At 40.5% G+C, this 24,068-nt stretch overlaps 1 protein-coding gene and 1 long non-coding RNA gene across 2 annotated transcripts in view; one reads left to right on the top strand and one right to left on the bottom strand.

The window, feature by feature from the left end:
* LOC138832111 (uncharacterized) overlaps positions 1 to 19,952 on the top strand; it is a 39,719-nt gene extending 19,767 nt beyond the window's left edge. The window contains exon 3 of the long non-coding RNA XR_011373510.1: positions 19,554 to 19,952. This is a non-coding gene — a long non-coding RNA (uncharacterized lncRNA). The remainder of the gene's footprint in view (positions 1 to 19,553) is intronic.
* Positions 2,199 to 20,480, bottom strand: LOC138832110 (myosin regulatory light chain 12B). The gene is made up of 4 exons (XM_070029497.1): positions 20,298 to 20,480; positions 7,688 to 7,886; positions 3,498 to 3,659; positions 2,199 to 2,626 (listed from the first exon to the last, which is right to left on the bottom strand). The coding sequence occupies exons 2-4, from the start codon at positions 7,869 to 7,871 to the stop codon at positions 2,454 to 2,456; spliced, it is 519 nt and encodes a 172-aa protein (XP_069885598.1). The 5' UTR covers positions 7,872 to 7,886; positions 20,298 to 20,480; the 3' UTR covers positions 2,199 to 2,453.
* Between the last annotated feature and the right edge of the window lie 3,588 nt (positions 20,481 to 24,068).

Raw genomic sequence — 24,068 nt, 5'->3', positions numbered from 1 at the left:
GAGTAGATAAGATTACATGTGTGAGCTACTGGCACTTGTCCAACAATGTGTGTTTTAGAAGATTCACTTGAGACTAAGTATAAGATGAGAACTGTAGATTGAATAGTAATCTATCCTAGCATAGTAGAGGAGGGAAACTTTGGTGTCATAATTTCTCTCATCATTAGTGTTGGACTTTAATCAGTTGAAATGTATTTCTGCACCACAATGTAAACTTCAATAAAAGTCTGCTCAATTAAGAGAGACTAAGTGCAGTGTGTGATATGTACAACCTGTGACCTCCATAATTTTTTAATCCAATGAATCTTTCCTCAAAATTCTAGTGTATGACCAACATTTATATCTTTATTTAGACTTCCAGATGATGTTTAAATGGGGACTTTTCACACACGGTATTCAGCAATTTATGTTTGTATTTCAAAGACTGTGCTTCTTATATTTAAAGATATACCATTTTGAGATGGAATATTTACCTTTTCAAGGTAGACTGTATCAAATATACACATTGGAACATATACATTAAGCTGCAGCTCAGAAATAACACCCCACGGTGTGGCACTTAGGAATGCAGATTGGGGTGTCACAAGGGCAGCAGAGACAAACAGACTTCTTTGCCTGAGGTCTTGGTCCGTTAAGAGAACTCTAGGTAAGGCCACTGTGCAGGGTCTGCAAGCTGCCTGGACCCCTGGACCCCTGGCCTCAGGCTCACTGGGAGCAGAAAGTCGAAAGCTTTGTATAACAAGACTGTTTTTATTCATCTTGAAATTTTCCTTTGAAAACTTCTCACCATTGTTCCCCAGAAGCCCTAGCTCCAGTTTTCATACAGTATCAATGTCCATCATCTGAAGCTTGAGCTGCCTCTGTCTCACACACACATACACACGTGTAAGAAGTTTGTCCTTTCTCCTATTGACCTTTGACTTGTTTTCATTTTAGTGACTACAAGTTTTGAGCATTTAGAGGAAAATTTTAATTCCCTTGTGAGTTATTTTGATAAGGCCACATGTACTAATTGTTTAGGAAATCACCAGCTTAATGAGGAGGACCATTCTGATTAGAACCCTTAGGAGCTAGATAGACTAGTTAGGTAAAGATGAAGTCATCTTGCAGTATTTTTATGTACGGGATTGATATTCTTTTGTGTAACATGGCATAGCAGTGACTACCTTAACCACTTCCTAGAGTTCTGAGAATGCAAGGCAGTAACCAAGGGCTTTAAAGGTATTGTACAAACTAGTGGTATTCCCCGTCATTTTTCTGGGACAAATCCTAGTTAGTTTGCCTGGGCTCAGATTATAGCCTCAGCTGAGTGACCTCTATGCTGCAGAAGATATAATAAAACAGCTTGCTCAATCAAAGGCAGCATGTGTACTTAGGACATAGTAAATGCTGAGTGTCTTTTACACACACACACAAAGTTCTGGATCCCATTAATACTCTTGGAATACAAATGAAACAGAATGTCAAACTCAAGAAACTCAAGTTTTCTTTTTCTTTTTTTTTTTTTTTTTAATATGCCAGTGCTGGGGCTTGAACTCAGCTGCTGGGTGCTGTATCTTAGGTTTTTCACTCAGTGCTGGGCTGGTGGTCTACCACGTAAACCACAGCTCCACTTCTGGCTTTTGGCTGGTTAACTGGAGATAAGTCTCACAAACTTTTCTGCCTGGGTTGGCTTCGAACTGAGATAGATAGATCCGAGCTCCTGAGTAGCAAGTATTATAGTCATGAGCCACTGGTACCAAGGCAGAGTTGGTGGGAGAAAGTCGGTAGGCCAAGGAGGGCGTTTTGAAGCTTTGTCCTCCATTATCCAGATCAGTGTGCACACATCTCTTGCCTGGATACCAGCAATAGCCCTCAAATAGTCTTCTACTTTTGCCCTCTGCACACAAGCGACAGAGTATTTAAACATAATTCAGGTTTCTTCCCTATCTGTGTAAAGCCCTTTAATTATGGAGAGTTCAAGGACCAACTGGGGTAGAAAAAACAGTTCTAAAGAATACTTTCCCATGTGTGTGAAAAATCAATTCTGCAACATAATCTCCATTATACGGTGAAAACCTGACAAGAAAGGACCACCCACAACTGCCACGTATTTTCAACTTGCCATTATATTCCATTTGAGTCAGCATAATCTTTATTTCAAAATAGTATTTTTATTATATAAAAATGTAAAAATCCAGCAAAACCAGAAATACGGGTATATTTTCCTGGGCTTTCACATTTGTTGATTTTTATTCGCAACCTGTTTTTCAATACAATTTACAACCTTGTCCCCATTTCCAGTCTGATTATACAAGTGCTAAGTGGCAGAAAGTTCTGGAATAAATACATCAAAGAAGGAAAACAAAGCAAAGCTGTGAGACTAAGTTGCATGCAGCAGGTCCTATGAGGGCAGGAGAGGTGTCTGAGAAGTAGAGCAAGATACAGTAACTGTGAAGTGCAGGCTGAAGTTTTCAGTCATCTTTGTCTTTCGCTCCATGTTTGAGGATGCGTGTGAACTCAATGTAATTGAAATTGCCCTTTTTGTCAATAGGGGCTTCTCGGTACAGCTCATCCACCTCCTCATCTGTGAAGCGATCGCCCATGGTTGTCAGCAGCTCCCGCAGGTAATCCTCCTGGATGGTACCTGCATGGCAGAGAAAGGAGTCCTGACTTCTTCATAGCCCCTCAATGGCTTACTTCTAAATCAAGCCCATCTTACAAAATATGTCAGAATATCTATCAACTACATGAAAAGCAATTAGCAATCTAAAGCCACTATACGTGTAACTCTGTCACTGAATTCTAATTGCTTTGAGAATTCTTTATTAAGTAAGTTAAGAGGATTTGCTAACACAATTAAGCATGCATTTTCTAGAAGTTAAAAATCCAAACCTGCTCTTTCAAAGATTTAAAGTCAAATAAAAATACAATGGTGGCTGGCCAGAACACAAAGCAGCAGTGCAAAAGGCAGGAAGAAGAGCTGATGGCTGGGAGAGAGGGAGTCTGAGAAGGACTTGTGTGTGCAAGGCTGAGCAAAGACTAATGATGAAGAAAGGAGAAATAGGCTGAAGGAAAAAGAAAAGTGAGGGGACAAAGCAAAGTGAATAGCTACGCTTTACACATTTAAACTTCCCCTAGAGGCGCACTAAAATGAAGACAAGAACAACATAAAGCCTCAAAGGTAAGGGATCTAGACTTAAAATGCTCATGCTAGTTGATTACACATTTCAGAGAGATTGTATCTTTAAGAGTAGTTTTTCATTGTCTAAGAAAGATCATTTGAGGTCCATAATTCCCTTTTTGTTTTTCAGGAAGCTCAAAGTCAAAATCCAAGGCAAGTAATAATAGAAACTGTAGCTTTATGATGTAAATATGTTATCCTGGCCTTTTTTGAGTGCACTGCCTTATTGGTTGCAAATTATAGTTTATATTTATTCCTTTAAATGAACTTTTATTTCACTAATTCAGTTCATTTCCTAAAGGAGGTTGGGTATAAAGAAAGACACAACATTTACCTGTTGCTTCCTCATCAAAGCAAGCGAAGGCATTTCTGATAACATCCTCAGGATCTGTGCCATTCAACTTCTCACCAAACATGGTGAGAAACATGGTGAAGTTGATGGGGCCTGGAGCCTCATTCATCATGGCATCCAGGTATGCATCAGTAGGATTCTTCCCTGGAACAATTCACATTTTTACTTTTAAAGACAAAAAACTCATTTCACTATGGAATTATTTCTTTATGTGATCAAATATATTTCAAGATTATATCAGCTAGGTACCAGTAATCAGTCCTGTAACTCTAGCTACTTGGGAGGAGGCTGAGATTGGGAAGTTTGAGGTTCAAGGCCAACCTGGCACAAAAGTTTGTGACATTTCCTTCTCAAACTGTCTCAAACATGATAGTGCATACCTGTGATCCCAGGCTACACAGGAAACTGAGGCTGGGTGGACTGTGGTGTCAGTTCAAACTGGGCAGTAAAGTCTGCAAGACTCCATCTCCACAAAAGGGAAGCCAGACATGATGACACATACCTGCTGATCTCAGTAATGACAAGAAACCTAAAAGTAGTATACTGCAATTCAAGAGTTGCAACTCTGGGGAAGTAAAACTAAAAAATAGCTAGTGAGCTGGGGCTGGTCACTCAGGCCTGTAATCACAGCTACTCAGGAGAGGATCTGAGGATCATGGTTCAAAGCTAGCCTAGTAAGAAAGTCTGTGAGCTGCTTATCTTCCACTATAAAAACAAACAAACAAACAAAACAAAAAACCAGTACACTAGCCTTGGGGGGGGGGGGGAAGAAGCTCAAGGACAGTGTCCAGGCCCAGAATTCAAGCTCCAGGACAGGCAAGAAAATGTCCCCCCAGGTAGAAATGTGGCTCAGCAAGCAGTGTCACACCAGCCTATCAATCATAAACCCCTAAGTTGAAACCCTTAGTACTGAGGGGAAAAAAAGTTGAAAGTAGTCTTTTAAATAGCTTTCATTAAGAATATTTTAAGGTAGGTCAGTGGTAACAGCATTTGCTTGACACACAGAAGACCCTAGGTTCTATACGCAGTACCACCAAGAAAACAACAAAAACAACTTTTTGGCAACTAAATCTTTGCTACTTCATTATAAAAATAAATTCTGGGGACTAGGTGTATAGTTCAGTGGTAGAAATTTTGTCTAACATACTTACAAACCTGAGTTCAATCCCAGAATCTCTCTCTCTCTCTCTCTCTCTCACATACACACACACACATACACAAATTGAACTCTGGATCAATTTTCTCTTCACTATTTTTTCAGGGAAAACCAAATAAACATTAAGAAACATCACATTGTTATATTTTGACTGTTGATTACATATTACAGGTTAATTAGGGAGTCATTTTAACACCAATAATTTTTTTAAAGTAGTCATATTTCTAATCATGATACACCTGCCCATGAGTTGGTATGCTCTAAAATTTTTATTTACAAATTGGCTATTTAAATTAGTACTGTTAGGTTGGTTTGGGATTGATAGCTTTAGTTAATGACATTAAAAAATACTATTAGGTTGTCACATAGTTGCAGTGTTTACACATTTGCAAACTGTAGTCTTGACTATATTGTCTGTAAAGAGAAATCTTAGTCTCAGTTCTGACAGAGAATACAGTACAGTGATGGGAGAAATCTCCTGGAACAGCCAGTCAAGGTGAGTTTCTGGAGGGTCCCAGGATGTGGGAAAGCAACACTGAACACAGGGTCTGGAAGATTTGGCCTGAATCCTAGTTCTACTGCTAGCAGTGAGGCCTGGGGAGAGATGGTAGAAGGTGGATCCAAACTCCAGGTTCTGAAGATCCTGCACTCAATACCTGCTAAAAGGGACTGGTTGGAGGAATAATCTGAAAGGTCCCTTTCAACATTATTTGTGTAATTCTACAAGAGCATGTTACTCAGATGTTCCTATCCAAACAATCATCTCAAAACTTCACCCAACCAAGTGTAATGTAATGACAATCAATTCCAGAATTACAGTTCATATGCAAATTTTAATCTCGGGAATTTAGATAAAATTTAAACACTTATGGTGACATCTATTTCACTGCATTAAAGTCTACCTCATTACACCTACTCAATCTACTTGTACAAGAAGATTCACTGAATGAGTGAAAGTAGCTTTTAAAAATCTGCTTTTCTATTTATAGGTTAAACTAACATTTTGGGGGGATGTAAGGGAGCTGTAATCTAGATGTTTTAAGAGAATTGTACTGTTAAAAAAAAGACAATCCTTTAAAATGCATTGGTTTAAGCTAAGGATCTAATGTAATAGCCTGATTTGAAAGGTAAACATAGGTCTATTTAAAGGCTTTTTCCAATTGGAAGGCCCCAAATGAGCCTCCAGTTCCACCATCACTGCTCATCCAAGAAATATTTCTTGACCATATACTATGAGCAGGGAATAGACCTGAGTGTTCAATGTTTGAAACAGAGATCTATTCCCCCACTTGTTTCAGAGGCTTTCTTCAGTTATGGTTAGCCTCAACAAATACACTTACAATACTTTTTTTTTGTTGGTCGTGGGGCTTGAACTCTGGGCCTGCACACTGTCCCTCAGCTCTTCAGCTCAAGGCTAGTGCTCTACCACTTCAGCCACAGCACCACTTCCAGTTTTCTGAGTGGTTTACTGGAAATAAGAGTCTCACAGCCTTTCCTGAACCTCGATCCTTAGATCTCAGCCTCCTGAGTAGCTAGGATTACAGGTGTGAGTACAGGCACCTGGCTACCAAGTACTTTTAAAACAGTTTTGCTGAAAAGCACTAACTCCTTACATAGATCCACAGATTAGCATCCCTGCCTCCATTCTGTATCCATTTTTTTTTTCTTTTTTTTTTTAGGGTGTAGGGTACTGGTATTTAGGCTTGAACTCAAGAGTCTGGGTACTGTCCCTTAGCTTTTTTGCTCAATGCTGATATTCTATCACTTAGGCTATCGCTCTACTTCTGGCTTTTTGCTGTTTAATTAGAAGAATCTTATGAATTTTCCTACTTGGGCTGGCTTCAAACTGCAATCCTTATATCTTATTTTTGAGTAGTTAGGATTATAGACAAGAGCCACTAGTACCAGCTTTGTATCTGTATCTTTTGGCTCTGAGCCATTCCTCCAGAAGTTACCTGGGAATCTAGAAAGGACTGATTGATAACATCTTTTTAGGAAAGATGGAAAAAATGGCCTCCAAGGAGAGGAACAACGGATCTTTTTCTGGACAGCAATAACAATGTCTCTAGAAACCCTTTCAAAACAAGCACTGAGGTAATGATCCACTTGTGATCTAACTCATAACCAGGACTGTTTAGTAATTATGCAGACTTCTTTTCCCACCTGTCCCCAATTCTTTGTTTAAATCTAAAGTCTATTCTACACCCCAAAGATAGCTAACGATGGGCTGCAGTGCTTCCTTTACCTGTGCCCAGACTGTTTTACTCTTTGTCTGCCTTTCACCATTACAAGTTTCACATTCAGCTATTTAGAGTGGGAAAAACACTGGAAATGTTGTGAAATTTTAAGAACTGAATACAGGTAAAAGATGTATGGGTATTCACTCTACTCAGGGCCCATTTGCTGCTGCTTTTTCTTTTATTCCCTACTGTAAAATGATGGCTAAAATTCCTTCTTCCTTCTTTTAAAGATCAAAACAAACAGCCACAAAATTCTATAAAGAATAAGTTCATATTTGTATGCCCAAAATAACAAATGGCAATTTATGGCTTTTTAAAAACAAAAACTTCACTCTTTTCTTAATGAAACAAAGTATACATAATATTACAGTCTGATCCCTTGTGTCCCATTTTGAGTAATACACCAAAGGGATTATTGCCACTCCTTTGTTGACAACCTGTCCTCAACCTTTATTAGCTGTAAAATATTACTACCTATAGCTGTTATTTGAACTTCTGAAATTTTGCTACCTATCACTCTTGGCTTTCAACCTAACAGTCCTAAAGTATTTAGCTAACAAGAACTGAGCCAACCTAGCTACACTAACTGCCTGGTCATTATTCCTGAAGGCGACCCTTCATGTTTGCATCAGTCCTAATATGGCATCACCATACTCTGGTATCTCTCCAGAGGCCTTTGGAGACAAGGTAGTATATGTAATTAAAATTTTACAAAATGATTCATACAGACATGAATTATTTGGGGGAAAAAGCATATAAAATATGTAAAAGTCTACCTAGAGAAGCAAGCATATCATGCAAATCTTCCTTGTCGATGAAACCATCTCTGTTCTGATCAATCATGTTGAAGGCTTCTTTGAACTCCTGGATCTGGGACTGGTCAAACATAGCAAACACATTGGATGTTGCACGCTGTGGGCGCTTCTTAGTAGTCTTGGTCTTGGCCTTTTTGCTCGACATGGTGACTGTTTAGTTCTGGAGTAAAAAAGGCCATAAAACAGAATAAATGCCTAAAGAGAGTAAGCAAAGTATCTTAATATAGAACTATTACGTTACTTAGACAGAAATAAGTACATATCTAAACTTTATATTTATTTATTTATTTATCTATTTATTTATTTAGTCGGTCATGGGGCCTGAACTCTGGGCCTGGGTGCTGTCCCTCAGCTCTTCAGCTCAAGGCTAGTACTCTACTGCTTGAGCCACAGTACCACTTCTGGCTTCTTCTGCTTATGTGGTGCTGAGGAATCAAACCCAGGGACTCATGCATGCAAGACAAACACTCTTCCACTAAGCCACCTTCCCAGCCCTCAACTTTATTTTCAAAAAACGTGTAAAGAGGCTAAAAAGGGAACATAGTTTTCAAAGAATTAGAAAATAGAACTTCCATTGTGGAACATACCTATAATCCTAGCACTTGGGAGTTTGAGGAAGGAAGACCACAAATAGGTGTAAGGCCAGCCTGACCTGGGTCTAACAAAAGGGCAGTGGGGAGAGTTATCACTCTTACATGTATTAAAGAATTTAAGGCAGCCTGCCAAATTGAACAGAACTCTTAAAAGATGTACAAACGGCCAACAGATATAGGAATAAATGTTCAAAACCCTTAGCCATAAAGGTAATGCAAATCAAAACAACACTGAAAGCCTAGCACTGGTGGCTCATACTTGCCACTCAGGAGGCTGAGATGATCTCAGTTTGAAGCCAGCCCTGGCAGAAAAGTCTTTGAAACTCTATTTCCAAATTATCAAGCAAAAAGCAGGGCTAGAGGCGAGGCTCAAGTGGTAGAGAGCAGTCAACCAAGCAAGCTGAGCAAGCAACAGGCCCTGAGTTCAAATACCAGTACAAACTCAAAAATAAACCACAGGGGCTGGGAAGGTGGCTCAGTGGTAGAGCGCTTGCCTTGCATGCCTGAGGCCCTGGGTTCGATTCCCCAGCACCACATAAGCAAAACGAAAAAAGCCGGAAGTGGCGCTATGGCTCAAGAGAGAGCTAGCCTTGAGCTGAAGAGCTGAGGGACAGCACCCAGGCCCAGAGTTCAGGCCCCACGACCGGACCTAAATAAATAAAAAAAAATAAAATAAAATAAACCACAATACTGAGATTTCATCTCATCAAAATTAGAATTCATTGAAGGAAATATGAAGAAATCATGAAGAAAATAAACAAATGCAGACAAGGACTTGGGATAGTATGGGAGAGAGAAAGAAAATACTTTTAACCTAATATTGTGGGAAATGTAAATTCGTTCAGCCAGTATGGAAATCAGCATGGAGGTTCCTCAGAAAGCTAAAAATGGACCATGTGATCTTACTTTACTACTTTAGGGTGTATCTCCAAAGAAATGGAAATAAGTACAAGAGATACTTGTACATCCATGTTTATAGAAGCACTATTAATAATAGCCAAGAGGGAATCAGTTTAGATGGTTTGCAAGTAAAGTGGATAGAACTGAAAAGGTAAGCTGAGTTAAGAAAGGCAAATAGTTAGCCGGGCGCCAGTGGCTCACGCCTGTAATCCTGCTACTCAGGAGGCTGAGATCTGAGGATCGTGGTTCAAAACTAGCCCAGACAGGAAAGTCCGTGAAACTCTTATCTCCAATAAACCACCAGAAAATCAGAAGTGGCGCTGTAGCTCAAGTGGGAGAGTGCTCGCCTTGAGCTGAAGAGCCGAGGGACAGCGTGCAAGGCCAGAGTTCAAGCCCCCTGACCGATAAAAAAAAAAAAAAAGGCAAATAGTTTCCACTCATATAAGTTTAGACTTAAAAAATATAATACAACCTGACTATATAAAAGAGGGCCTGTTTAAGGGGCCCAGCAGAAGGGGAGGAAGAATGTAATAGGCTGAATATTATAGAAGAATATTATATATATAATATACATATAATATATAGTACATTATATGTTATATATATAAGTAAATAAAAATAGCATGATGAAATCCACTGAAAACTGCTACAAAGGAGTGTGGAGGATAGAAAGGGGTGATAATAGGTTGGGTGAGTTTGATCAAAGAACATTTTATGCATGTCATAAATATTACAGTGAAAATCTTTTGTATGATTAATTTATGCTAATAAAAGTGCAAAAATAAAAACTAAGATTGCTTAAAGAGAGCATTGGCCTTTGCCATTGGCTTGTGGGAGGTTCTATCTCTAGGTTCATGCAATGAACCTGCCTGAGTATCTGCAGTCTTGTGTCATACCACATAGTGAAACAATGAACTACAGCGGGAGATTTGGACCACTGTGCTGAAGACTGAGGTCAGTCATATAGGCAGTTGGCTGTATCTGTATGATGGAGCTCCAATAAAACCAGTCTCCCACTGGCAACCTTCTGCATATTGTCACACATTGGTGGGCGGAGCTATCACTGTCCATGACTTCTCTGGGGACAACTGAAGCTCTGCTCTGGCACCCTCCTGGACTCTGCCCCACAGGGATCTTCACTTGGTCTGTACCTTTTCACTGAAATTACTTGTGAACATACAACAGTCAGTGAGTTCTGAGTCCTGGCAGATTATTGAACCTGAAAATAGTCCTGGGGACACTCAAACTTGCCACTGGTGTCAGAGTGAGAACAGTCTTGAGGATGGCTCTCTATTCTCTGCAGGCCAAGTCAGCAGCAAAAGTCAGAGCAAAGGGATTTTGGAGATGAGTCTTAAGACCCACTTTCTATACAGTTTGCTTCTTTTACTTCAATCTTTTAAAATATACTCTGTGCAGGGGTGTGCAATGCTTTTCCTGGCACATGACTGGATAGACACATATGTTTCTCATAATGCTTCTTGCTGGCTGCCTGAAGCCATCTGCCTGTATTGAGAATTCTGTATGGCTCACAAATGATCTAATGAATATACAATTGTCTTTTGGAAGAAAGAGTTCCCCAGGCCTGCTACAGGGTGCTTTGAAGCTAGGCTTTGTGGTGTAGTTGTGAAGTACATAGGCCTTTTAAAATCTTTCGACATTCCAACTCTTTGCCCTCTCCACATACTTGTCCTCAAAATTTTCCTTCTAGTAACTTAGCTTATTTGACTTTATACTGAAAGTTAAATCAGAGAGGAAATAGCGACTGTTTTTTATTTTCTTCTTTTTTAATACTGATCTTGAACCCAATGCCTCACGCATGCTAAAAGGATACCCCATCAGAGAGCTAAACTCCCAGCTCCCCTTGACTATACTCAAATTCTTCTCATTCCAAAACTGTTAGATTAAGCTTTTTTTCATGTGAATAATTCTATTATTTCACAAGAATGATTCTACTACCTTCAGGATATAACAAGTGTAAGCCTGAAAGCAAGAGAATTGGTTCTAATTGCAATTTACTTTTGTAATAGTTATTTATTACAAACCCCTCTAAAGAGTAATTTTTTATTTAAACAAATACTACTACACGTAGACATTTAAAAATTTTAATCTGTTTTCCAAGGAACCAATGACAAAAAGGAGATTAAACACGTAAGAACTTTACCAAGGGCAATGCCTATGGAGAAAATGGGAAAATAACCCTGTTAAGAAAAACCAAACATAAAACGATACAAAAAACAAGGCAAGCCCTCAGATGCTGGATCAAGTCTGAGGCCTCAAGGAAGGAAAAAGGAAAGAAGCTTGACAGATGAGATGTAAGAGCTACTCATGAATTGGCCCTGGTCAAAGTAGGTTACTAGCAAACAGCTCAATAGAGAAATACTTTAATTTCTTCTAAAGACAGTTAGGCGAGCTGTTAATTTTTGTTTGTTTTTGTTTGAAACAAAGTCTTACTACATAGCTTAGATTGGAACTGAAGATCCTTATGCTTCTGCCTCCCAAGTGCTGGGATCACGGGCATGGTACTTTTAAAAAGAATTTAGGCTGGAGGTGTACACTTGTCTATTGTTGAGTGATGCCCTGGTTTCCACGCCCAGAAGTTCACACATGCACATATCACTTTTTAAAATCTATGTGATACCTATAAAAACTTATATACCCAGACTAAAATATGAGTTGAAAGCAAGACACAGTTGTACGAAAACTACCACTAAAGAGAAATCCTAGTTGGGTACCTGTGGCTCACGCCTGTAATCCTACAGGAGGCTGAGATCTGAGGATCACGGTTCATAGCCAGCCCGGGCAGGAAAATCCATGAGACTCTTATCTCCAATAAACCACCAGAAAACTGGAAGTAGCACTGTGGCTCAGTGGTAGAGCACTTGCCTTGAGCTGAAGAGCGCAGGAACAGTGCCCAAACAAGAAAACTCTAGTCTAGAACAAACTGGCCCTTTTTTTCCTTTTTTCTTAGGTCCATCCATATCTTGCCTTTCTCACTGCTCACTCATCATAAGCTGGCATTTTCTTATCCACTGCTTTCCAAACACCAAGTCCATTCTGAGCCTTCTTAGACCTAGTGTTTACTATGTTGGATATTTCATCCTTCTTTTGGCCTGATAATACTAGAGTTATAGGAATAACAAAAAGTCCAACCTTGAAGGTCGTATACTTTAATTAATGAAGGTTACTCTGAAGTAATGAAAAGACTGGTTAATGTAAAATACTGTACTCTACTTACTCAGTCTCAATTCTCCAGTTTCTGTGTCTGGCCTTCCTCTATTTGCTTAAGACTTGGATCTATGTTCAAATACTCGCTTGTCTATCGTGTTCTGGCAGGACATGCACATGGCTTAAGTTCTTTTCACTATTTGCTTTCCTTGATGCTCTTCTCACCAGCTTTCACTGTTCTGGCAACACTTACAACTTTCCAAGTCTGTACCTCGAGACCTGACCTTAACCTTGAGATTTGAACTCAAATATCCAACCGTCTATGAAAGGCAAACCCTCCAAAACCAACACACAGAAAGCTGAATGATTTCTTCCCTTCTAAATGTTTTCAGCTTTCCCACCTTACTCTACTTAATATCAACTGTACACTCTCTTAGCCAGAGCTTAGGAGTCATTCTCCACCAATCTCCCCCCAACGAATCCAGTCCTGTTTCTTAAACATTTCTCGTATTTCTTCACCTTTATATCTCTATCACTATCCTAACCCAGTCTGAATGATTTTTTGTGTAATATTTTTGATTTTTGAGATTGAGACACATTCTGACTTTAAAGCCTAGGCTGGCCTCCAACTCATAATTCTTCTTCCACTTCAGTGCTGGGATTACAGGCATGCACTGCCATGTAAGAACTTTTGTGTAGATTTCTTTCTTTTTTTTTTTTGCTTCTACTTCAGTCTTCCTGCCTTCTGATTCCCCCCAAACTCCTGTTCATATCTAGCCAGCAGGTTCTAAAACACGAATATGGCCTCCATCATTCCTCAATTTCTTTTGCCTCTCTACTTCCTAAAGAATAACAAAAAAGTTTTAAAGAATGGCACATGGGTAATGCTTTACCTCTCTAGCATAGCCTTTGTAGCTTCCTTTCTAGCCATTTACTGCTTGGTATTTTTCTTTGAACAACATCAAGGCACCAGGTAATTTCTTACCTCATATACTTGGTTCTTGCTATTTTTCCAGCTTGAAATGCCCTGGTCCACTTCTCTGCCTTACAAGCAAGGAGAGAACTAAATGTCTACACATTCTTATAGCTGCTAGCGTTCATTCAGTGACCCATGTGCCCAGCATAAATGCAATAAATGAAACATGACTGCCTCACAAATGGAGAAGTTGAAGATCAAGGATAAGTAACATTCCCAAGGTCATCTAGTGATAAAGCTAGGATCCAAATCCCATTTGTTATGGGTTATTTCTAACTACATACTTTCTACTTCATAATAATTTGTTCTAGGGCTGGGAAGGTGGCTCAGTGGTAGAGTGCTTGCCTTGCATGCATGAGGCCCTAGGTTTAATTCCTCAGCACCACATAAGCAAAAAGAAAAAAGCCGGAAGTGGCACTGTGGCTCAAGCGGTAGAGCACTAGCCTTGAGCTGAGGAGCTGAGGGACAGCGCCCAGGCCCAGAGTTCAGGCCCCAGGACCAGACCAAAAAAAAAAAAAAATTGTTCTAGCTTTATAGCACAAAATTTCTATTTTTTCAAAGCTATCAATATAATCAAAACATTGATTCTGAACAGCTACTCTCATCTAAATTCAAACTGATATTTAAGTTCAAACTATACTGAATGAACTATTGTACACAATGGGGTTGCACAGAAAGTGACTATAATTCTCCCCTTCTTTTTCTGTAGTACTGGCGATTGAACCTGAGGATTTGTACATGGTAGGCAAGCACTCTACCACTGGTCTACATCCCTGGCCCTGGTTAATATTTTCTGTCAGTCATAATTTTACTTTGAAACCTTTACCAAGGACTGATCAATCATTAATGCTTAATCTATAAATATTTAAAAAAAACCCAAGCTTACCCTTAAAGATGAAAATACCCATATATAACACACCACATCAAGTAGTGAATTACCCTTAATAGCAATAAAAACTCCTTTTGCTTTCTCCTCAAAATGTTTTATTTCTATACATTTCTAACATAAAGAGAACAAAAGGCTCACTGAAGTTATTTCAAGTTTGATATAGGTACACTGGTAATATAAATGGTGTCAACTGAAAAGTTTGTTATGCCACCAACAGGGCTGATATGAAAATCAAGACATGGACATAGCAGTTATTAGTAAGCGAAAATTGTCTGTGAACTTCATCTGGCCTTTCAGGCTTTCTCAGAACCCTGAGAAAAATGCTCCTGTAGTACATTCTCAGCTGCCTATGCCTCCTCCTTCAAAACTGCTTTGAAGTCTTACATCAGTAAGCTGTCATCATATGGCAATTAAGTATGGTTCTTACAGCAGTTAGCTGCAACTAAACTTCCAAGAATAATTTTGGAAGTTAAAAAAAAAGCCTGGGTTTTAGTCTAGCATAACTTCAGTTTTATTTAGGATGAACTTCAAAAACTGGAGCCCAGGAACTTTAAAATATACCAGGCACTTGGTACCAGACTACTCACACATGTAATCTAAAGATACAGGCTGAGATCAGAAGATCTAGGTTGGAAGCCAGCCCAGGCAGGATAGTCTAGGAGACTCTTATCTCCAATTAACAGCAAATTGCCCTAAGTAGTGCTTTGGCTCAAGTGGCAGAGCACCAGCCATGAGTAAAAAAGTGCCGAGACAGTACCCAGACCCTGAGTTCAAGCCTAAGTAACTGTACAACATAAAAAATAAAATAAAATATTGCCAGGTGCTTGTGGCTCATGTCTATAACCTTAGCTACTCAGGACACTACGATATGAGTCATAGTTCAAAGTCAGCTGGGGCAGGAAAGTGAGGTTCTTATCTCCAATTGACTCTTAGAGTTGTGCCTTAAGTAATAGTGTCCAGCCTTGAGCAAAAAAACAAAGGAACAGTGCCTAGGCCTTGAGTTCAAGCTCCAGTACACACACAAAAAGTAAGTAAAATAAAATGCATCAGACAACTGTAATGCACAGTGAAGGATGAAAACCACTTAGATTATATTGGCTGTTCATGCTTCCAGGTCCCCCTAGCTCTTCAGTATTTGCCATGGATTAGTGATAGGCTCAAGTTACAGGTTCTAATTCCAGTTCTGTCAATTCAGCTGTATGGCTTTTAGTCACTTTAGCTATCCTAGCCTCATTTTCCTTACTCTTGTAAGAGTTAAACAAGCCATAGACTGGCAACTATCAAACTATATGAAGTCTGTAGGGAGGTTCATTTAGTCTTCTAAGGGATGACCTTAAAAATGACTCTAAAAAAAATTGAACTAGTTTGTCAATATCTAAAAGGACATTTTCCAGAAGAAACTAAAATTCAGACATCTTGAGGAACTGTATGATAAAGTATCACATGACAAGCATCGCCAAATTCCTGCAATGATGACTCAATAAATTCCACAAACCCCCTACACCAACTTGTCCCATTTGGTATAAATTGATATTACCTGCCCAGCCCAAGAGAAAGGAACTTGCCTGTTCCTTTGCCCAAAGTGACGAGATAGCCCTCGTCTCATGTCCTTTTGCAGTCCCCTAACAGTTAAATGGGTAAACCTGTGTATCCAATAGGACACTGAAATGAAAGGATATGACTCTGTCACAATGCACATTGAAGCTGAAGCTCTGCCTTGCTTTTTCTTCGATCACTCAGTCCCCAGGAGTTAGCACCACCTCAGGATACTCAGCTAGATGGAGAGGGCTATGTGGCAGGGAACTGAGGCCTTCTGTCAATGGTCAGCACTCACTGGCCAGCCAGGTGGGCCAGCCATCCTACAGGCTACTTCTTCAGGTGATGGCTACCCAAACTGACAGATAAAGACTGCAACTTAGTAGAAGACCCTGTGCCAGAGCTATCCACCTAAGCTGCTCAGAAATTCCTCGCCCTCAAAAACTGTGTATTACTTTCTTAGATACTAAGTTTAGAAGCAATTTGTTCTGTATCAATAGAATACTAGCAACTCACTCTTCCCTTGACCTCTTTAATGTTAAAATAGGACAATGCTTTTACTTCAGAATGTTAGAAAGTTAAAAGGGACCATAGTCAAGTCTGCACTGGATAATGAATTTTTACATTTCTGGATAGAAAATTGAACTCCTTTGCAATTTCCAGCTAAATTTGATATTTTCCTGTTTTTTCATTTTGAACAGGGTCTCATTTTGTAGCTCAGGCTGTCCAATCTCAATCCTCCTGTCTCAGCCTCGCAGTATTGGAATTACAGGCATATAGTGCCCTGCCAGGTTCTGCAGGTTCTTCTTGTTTCCTAATTGAAGCCTTCAGAGTTCTGTCCTGGAATGTTTCTTAAATAGAGGTTGAAAACTGGTTGCATAGAGGTATCACTCAAAAAAATAGGTAAGTAGGGAGGGGAGAAAGCTGGAGTCAGTTCTGAACAGAAAAAAAAGAGTGGTAAAGAATTCATGTTTTAGCCCACCTATAGTAGAATGGCAGTTGAGATGCCCAGAGGACAGGATGCTCAGGTGTCTTGTTAAACATGGCTGGCTTATGTTAGCAGAGACACCAAGTGCAGCCCTGTGAGAGTGAAGAGTTCTCAATGCACAGAAAGCATAGCGTAGTTCTTGGGCTAAAACCTAAGGTCTTTTATTCAATATAATCAATAATAAAAACCAGGATCTATCAGAACCTTAAGAATTTCTCATGGTGTCCCATGGTCATTATAGTTGAGATTGTTTCTAATTATGTGGACCAAATGACAGGATATAAGAACAACAATCTGAAAACAGCAATGCTAAGAAAATTTATATATAACCAATTAAACATACTTCACAAAATTGACTTTACATAATGATATAATTGTTTTTGTGTTTTTACATTTAAGCAAAACAAAGAGTCAGTTCCATTAGTTACTATTTTATTGTGCTGGTACAACCCAGGGCCTGTACCCTCACTTAGCTTTTTCTTCTCAAGGCTGGTGCTCTACTACTGAAAAACACCTCCACTTCTAGCTTTTTGATGGCTAACTGGAGTCTCAGATTTGTCTGCCAAGGCTGGCTTTAAGCCTCAAACCTCAGACCTCAGCTTCCCGAGTAGCCAGGGTTACAGGTGTGAGCCATTCATGCCTGGCAGTTATATTATTATTCTATTAAGTATTCAACTTTTTCTAAAAGAGAGAGTTAATTTTTTTCTTTCTTTCTTTTTGATGGTACGGAAGATCATTTCGAAATACACCCCCCAACCCTTCAATCATGTTTTACTGCTAAGTAGTATTATGCTGTCATGCAACTTAAAAATGCATTTTTATGGCCTTTTGCTTTTACAAGTTGGATTGAAAGTGTAGTGGAGTTCCTTGTTCATGGCAGGTGCTCAGTAAATACTACCTATTTAAGGAAATACACACATGCATTCATTACAAGCTAAGTCCTGGACCTGAATTCCAAGGCAAGTCTTTTCTCTATGGTTTTCCAGTAGGCCAGAAAACTCCATTTTTCTTCTTCTCAAGAGATCTTAACACCACCTAACAGATATCCCTTGTTCCATACCAGAAAACAACATGACTAACCCCAGGCAATAATTGAGTATGAAAGGCATGCAGCACTAGCTAAGCATTTCTAAGCAAAAGAATCTCTAAGCAATATATAGTCTAATATATGTTTAATATTATAAGCATTATATAGTCTAACTACATCTAATACTCACAATATAGGTACTAATTCTCTCCATTTCTCAGTAGAGGAAATTAGGGTAAAAAGAATAAACAACATAGCACATAGCTTACAGCTAGGATCTCAGGAAGTGAGCTGCAGAGCTCATATACTACTCATTTTTCTCGTTCCCTTATCTGACTACGGAAGTTTCCTCCAAAAGAATGTATAACTTTATTATACATCCCTATAATTTTATTAAGAAGGAAATTAACTCCCAGGAGAGAAAACAGGAGTTCACACCACACCCACAGTTTGCTCAGAGGAACTTGATCCTGGGATAAAAGGCCAATTTGTCTGGTTTACAGGTTCATTCACTTTCCTCTAAAAATCTTCTCTTCTAAAAGTATCTACATTCCTACAACTCCCCTCTCCTCTATTAAGATTCAGGGCATATAAGCTTCTGAATTCTGGGTTACTAAGTACTCACCTTTCTCCTTTTTCCTCACAATAAATCTTGTATGCCCTTTCTCCTGTTAGTAGACTGCCAGTTTATTTCAGCAGACTCACCAAACCTTTGGAGGGTGGAAAGTGCACTTTGCCCTTTGGAATTACAAAAATCCCCTTCAAAAATGTTGGCCAAGGGGGTATAATGAAACACATTCCTAGATATCTGGTGTCCTTTCATCTTGGGAGAATAGAGAAAGTAGGCCCATTTCGAGCTCTAAATCCTCTTTCTTTCTTCCTTTCTTTCTTTCCTTCCTTTCCCTTTCTTTCTTTCTTTCTTTTCTTTTCTTTCTGTGGGCCTGAACTCTGGGCCTGGGTGCTGTACCTCAGCTCTTCAGCTCAAGGCTAGCACTCTACCACTTGATCCACAGTGCAACTTCTGGCTTTCTCTGCTTATGTGGTGCTGAGGAATCGAACCCAGGGCCTCATGCATGCAAGGCAAGCACTCTACCATTGAGCTACCTTCCCAGCCCAATCCTCATCATTTCTACCTATGGAGACCCTCATCTGGGCATCTGTCCTGCAACAGTTCATCTTGTCCAAACTCACTCTCATTAAAGCAATCTCATTCAAGCATAAATAAATACTGAGTCAGCCACCCTAGGCATTGCTCATTTTACAGAGCTGAAACACACAAAAGGCTATGCAGTCATGATGTCTAGGAGGATCCCCTGGGACTAAGAGAAAAATTACGGATATCATATGAATTGTTCAAGTGACTTGGGCAAATTACATCACCTGAGTATCAATTTCACCAACTGTAAATGAGAGGGTTCCATGAGATATCTATAAGGCTGTACTGAATTCTAAAACACTCTTCTCTTACCAAAGGGCAATTTGAAATCTATATAAAACAAAAGCTGCTACATTAGTCTAAAGACTGCTTTCTTCAGGTTACGCCGTTATTGAAGAAACCAAACAATTACCCTATGTCTGTTACATCACGTTAAATTTCTTGTCATGCTTCCAAGACATCCATAATAAGACCACACTTGTCTAACATTTTATTTTGGTACAGAGACTCTAACCCAGGGCTTTGCATACAAGTGCTCTGCCCTACCTACCTATTCATATTTCCAACTATTATTCTTTGTATTTGTACTCCATTCAGGTTGGTCTCTCCACTGTCTTCACAGGATTCAATTCCCACCTTTAGAACGTTTGCCCTTGTTACCTGCAACCAAAGATCCAGCCAGAAACAGCAAGTTCTCCCTCCCCATCAATCCAAGGACTTCAACGAGGTCACGATTTTTTTCCATAGAAGCCTTTCAGAGTTAACTGTCTTTTTCCTCACTCAACAAGCGTGAACTAAATATTTGAAAGTCGCAAGCTCAAGTTATGGACATGACTCTTCACAGGTTAAGTTTACGGTACTAGGAACCGGTTCTCCAACAGTTTCCTCAGACACTTCACCTTAGGCGAGGTCCATGCACCAGGGGGCTCCCGCACCCCGCGGGGCATTTAGCACAGCGTGGGGCACGGACCCGTGGCTGCACACGAACACACGCGATCGGCCTTAACCTACCACTCGCGCCCACCGAGGGAGAGGAGGGCCCTGGAGGACGGGGCGAGGGGAAGGCCGGGCACAGGTGTGCGAGGTCATCCAGGTGACGCAGGCCCCACACCTGGCGCGAACGGGGACACCGCCACCTCTCCAGCGCCCAGCCCGTCGCTTTTGGGGCGGAGGCCAGGCCCTTCCCGCGGCCGACCCTCCTCCCTCCCTTCACCTCTAATCCAGCGCCCACGGCTCAGCCAACCCCACGGGTGCGGGCGGAGCCAGGGTGCGGGAGGGCAGCGCGAGGGGGTGCGGCGCGACGGGGCGGATGCGGCCCCCGGGGTGCCGCGCGCCACTCACCCGGGGCCAGACACCAGCTTCGGGGCAGCTCCGCGCGACTGGACTAGCGTCGGCGACGAACGCTGGGCTGTGGCCGGACCTCGGCGGCACCGGTACTTCCGGCCTTGGGAGGCGCACCGGAAGTTGCGCCGGAAGCCAGGTCCAACCCGGAAAGTGGGTGCGGTGGCGCCCAAGCGAAGATTCGGATGTCGGTCGAGGAGCGGGGGTGCCCAGGCAGAACCCACGCAGCCTGCGTGCGCTGCGGTCATGTTTTCTTTGTAGGTCGCGGCTCGGGTCTGCAAGAGCGCAAGGCCCCTCCTGCGAGGGCTCCGGCCCACCCGGCCGGCCCACGCACCATCTCCCCGCGGCCCTTCCGCATTCCCAGGCCTGGGGGCGGGGCGGGGCGGGGCCTGCCCCGTCCGGCCCGCGGGAGACACTGCCCTGGACCCTGACCCTGGGGGGCCCGGCCCGGCCCGCGGGAGACACTGCCCTGCACCCAGACCCTGACCCTGGGGGGCCCGGCCCGCGGGAGGCACTGCCCTGGACCCTGACCTGGGGGGCCCAGCTGCGGCCCACCCAGAGCTGCCAGATTTGGCAAAAGCAGCCTAGTTAAGTCTGAATTTCAGATAAAGCTCTTTTTAGAGGTGAAGGACGGTGTGTGGGAAGGTCAGGGGTGGCGCCAGCTGTAGAAACCCCGTCATTTCGGAACAACTGCACCTTTTCCGCCATAAAATTATATAAGGTTTACAGACTTGTAACTCAGGCCACAGCCTATGACTTTAACCCTTTCAACCCCTAGACAGTTTCATTAAAATTATTTGCTTTTTAAAAGATTACCAAGGAGATGATAAAGCACACATACACGCACACACATATAAAGCTCTTGGCCAAAAGACGGAAAGCACAAAGCAGCATTCAGGTTTTGTTTTAGGTAGTATTCCTGGCTATAATCTTCTAGACAGTTTCCCACACCTTGGGATCATCTAGATGACTAACACTATTTCTGATTAATGGAGGACAATCAACCTAATAGCCAATGTTTATTAAACATTTATTATTGCCTATTAATGCGATAAAGGCTTAGGAGGTAACAAAGTGGAATTTATGTTCTAAAAATCAGAAATTTCAAAATGATAGGCACTGTATGTTCCCTGTTGTACATAAATTCTTAAAAAAACAGTATCACATCAAAGACTAACTTGGAGGAGCTTTCAAAACAGGTTCTTGAGCCTCAAAACCTAATATTAGGATTCCTTAGTCAGGGATGGAGAACAGTTTTTTTCTTATAAACACACAGTTGATGCTGATGCTGATCTGAAGTCACACCAGGTTCTAAGTACTCTTCCTCAGCTTCAGTCTGCCCTTTGATATCAATAGTCTAAATGACTGTCCTTCCACTCACTACATTTGGGCTTCTCAGGTTTCGGACAGATTTTCCAGGTATGGAATATTACCGCCCCATAAACCCCAGCCCTGGACAATGTAAGCACATGGCTAATGTCACCTTGATGGTATTTTTGTTTTTTCCTAAATTGGGGACCCAACCCCAGGGCCCCAAGCATGCAAGTAAGTACTCTACTCTAGTTCTATATCTCAGCCCTACACTTTGACTTAGTATTAAAACACCTAAAACTGTGCTGTCCAACAATCCGTAACCACATATGGCTATTTCAACTTAATTCAAAATTTAGTACACCAATCTTATTTGCACATTTTAAGTGCACAACAGCAATATATGGCTAGAGTCCTAATCAGACATCACCAGAAAGTTTTAGTGGACAGCATTGTTGTAAAGAAATAATTCTGCAGTGTATTGTTCTCTCTAGACTCAAAATTAACAAAAAACTAGCTATCCAAATCCTTGGGAAATCATTATTTATAGAATATCTGTATCAAAGGTAAACTTTTACCCACCAAAAAGGTCTGAAATGTGCTACACTCAAAAATGGTAACCATGTCAAACCATGAAGATGATTTAAAATATATTCAACAAAAAATACGCTGTCAACTTATAACAATTCTAAAATATATGTACATAAATACGAGAGAAAAGGCATGCCTGCTGCTTTTTGAACATGTGCAGTTATCCAGAATGAAAGACTAGGTTTTAGAACTGGAAGAAATGGAGATGGGATAAGTAGCACTGGTGAGATGGTCATTTCTTCAATGTAGGATTAGCTCCAGCAACCAACCCCTTCAAGGACAAGAAATATAAAAACCAAGTTGCAAAGGAGCCAAGAATTATTCTCCTAAGAAGAACTTAATGTGACATAAATCTGGCTCAGGAAATTCAAAGTACTAGGTAAACTCTCAAGCATTTCTATGTAAGTGTAACTAAATTTTCATACTCTTTACAATCATGAAATTCTACTTTGAAATAATTTGTAAGCTGACTATGGACTTTTCTCTCCTAAATTTAGCATTTACTTCATCTCCAACTTCTATTAAACTCCTATATTCACTACTCTTTCTAGAGCTCTCTTTTACGAAGAATGTCCCTTCATATGGCTCATCTCTTCCAACCTTCCAAATATGACTGTTTTACTTCCCGTTTGTTTTCTTCTCTTTTTTCAGACTTTAATCTCTAAAGACCCTATCTCCTCTTCAGATTCTCTTCAGAATTTCACTGGTAAGCAAAACAAGAATAACTATTTGGATACATGCACCAGACCATGTCTTTTGTGTTTATTTTTACAAAAAGCTTGGAGGGTGCTATTCCTATTTTCCTGATGAGGAAGTTGACACTTAAGAGCAGCTTGAAGCCGGATGCAAGTGGTTTGAAACTGTAATCCTAATTATTCAAGAGGCTGAGATCTGAGAATCAAGGTTCAAAGCTGGCCGAGGCAGACCAATCTAAGAGTCATACAATTAACCGCAAAATGCTGTAAATGGAGGTGCAGTACAAGTGGAAAGCACAAGGCTCTGAATTCAAGCCCTAATAATAGCAGTTTTTTTTCTTTTTGTTTATAGCATTGAATGAAATTGAGGAAGAAAAGTAAGGCAGTTTCTATGAATCTAATCTTGAAGGGGCAAAGACTAGTTACAAGTCCTTCCACTCTTATTCTACATAACCAGTCTTACCAGCTTAAAGGATCTAGCTCTCCTATCCTACAGTGTACAAAGGACTGCTGCCCAAAAACCATTACTTACTGGAATGAGGTCATGGTTTTCTCCAAAGATTATCTTGTTAATATTAGCATAAAATTTGAAATTATTCAAGTAATTGTTAGTTACTCATCTTCACTAATTTTCACTCTTTGCAAGGAACTTTCCCTCAATGTTTTTTTTTTAATTCATGAATCTTTGAGAGTAAGATTTCTGAAGCCTAAAGAGAATGAAAATGTCTTCCACTCCCTTGTTAACTGTGCAACAGTCCTACCATGTACAAACAGCAAAAGTTATTTTTAGAATTGAAACAATGACCTCACTTTCCTAAGAATGTAGCTTCAGCTGTTTTGATTGTGGGCAGGTCAGGAATGTCTAAAATTCACAGACTCATGATGATAATTTCTGCATAAACATAGTCTTTCAATAGGGGTTGTCATATTTAAGGAAAGTATATATAATTTAAAAATACTGTGCTTCCAACAGCCAGAAATACAAACTCTGCAATCTGTCTTTTGGGTACAAGCATTCCACAAAACCTCTGAAGGTAAAAGTTTTAAAAATAGGAAAATGGGGAGGGAAAAACTGGGAAAGCAAAGGAAGGGGTGACATTGTCCAAAAAGAAATGTATTCTTTATCTGACTTATGTAACTGTAACCCCTCTGTACATCACCTTTTCAAGAATAA

This window comes from Dipodomys merriami, unplaced genomic scaffold (assembly GCF_024711535.1).
Source record: "Dipodomys merriami isolate MVZ:Mamm:240054 unplaced genomic scaffold, mDipMer1.0.p SCAF_2, whole genome shotgun sequence".
NCBI classification, from domain to species: Eukaryota; Metazoa; Chordata; class Mammalia; order Rodentia; family Heteromyidae; genus Dipodomys; species Dipodomys merriami.
This window is presented reverse-complemented; position numbering and strand designations above follow the sequence as displayed.

Bases quoted from the DNA above. Each gene is read 5' to 3' on its own strand.
- LOC138832110 (XM_070029497.1), bottom strand. From the start codon at position 7,871: ATGTCGAGCAAAAAGGCCAAGACCAAGACTACTAAGAAGCGCCCACAG. The intron at 3,660-7,687 runs GTAGACTTTTAC...GAATTGTTCCAG, and splicing joins TGATATGCTTGCTTCTCTAG to GGAAGAATCCTACTGATGCA. The intron at 2,627-3,497 runs GTAAATGTTGTG...TCTGCCATGCAG, and splicing joins CTTTGATGAGGAAGCAACAG to GTACCATCCAGGAGGATTAC.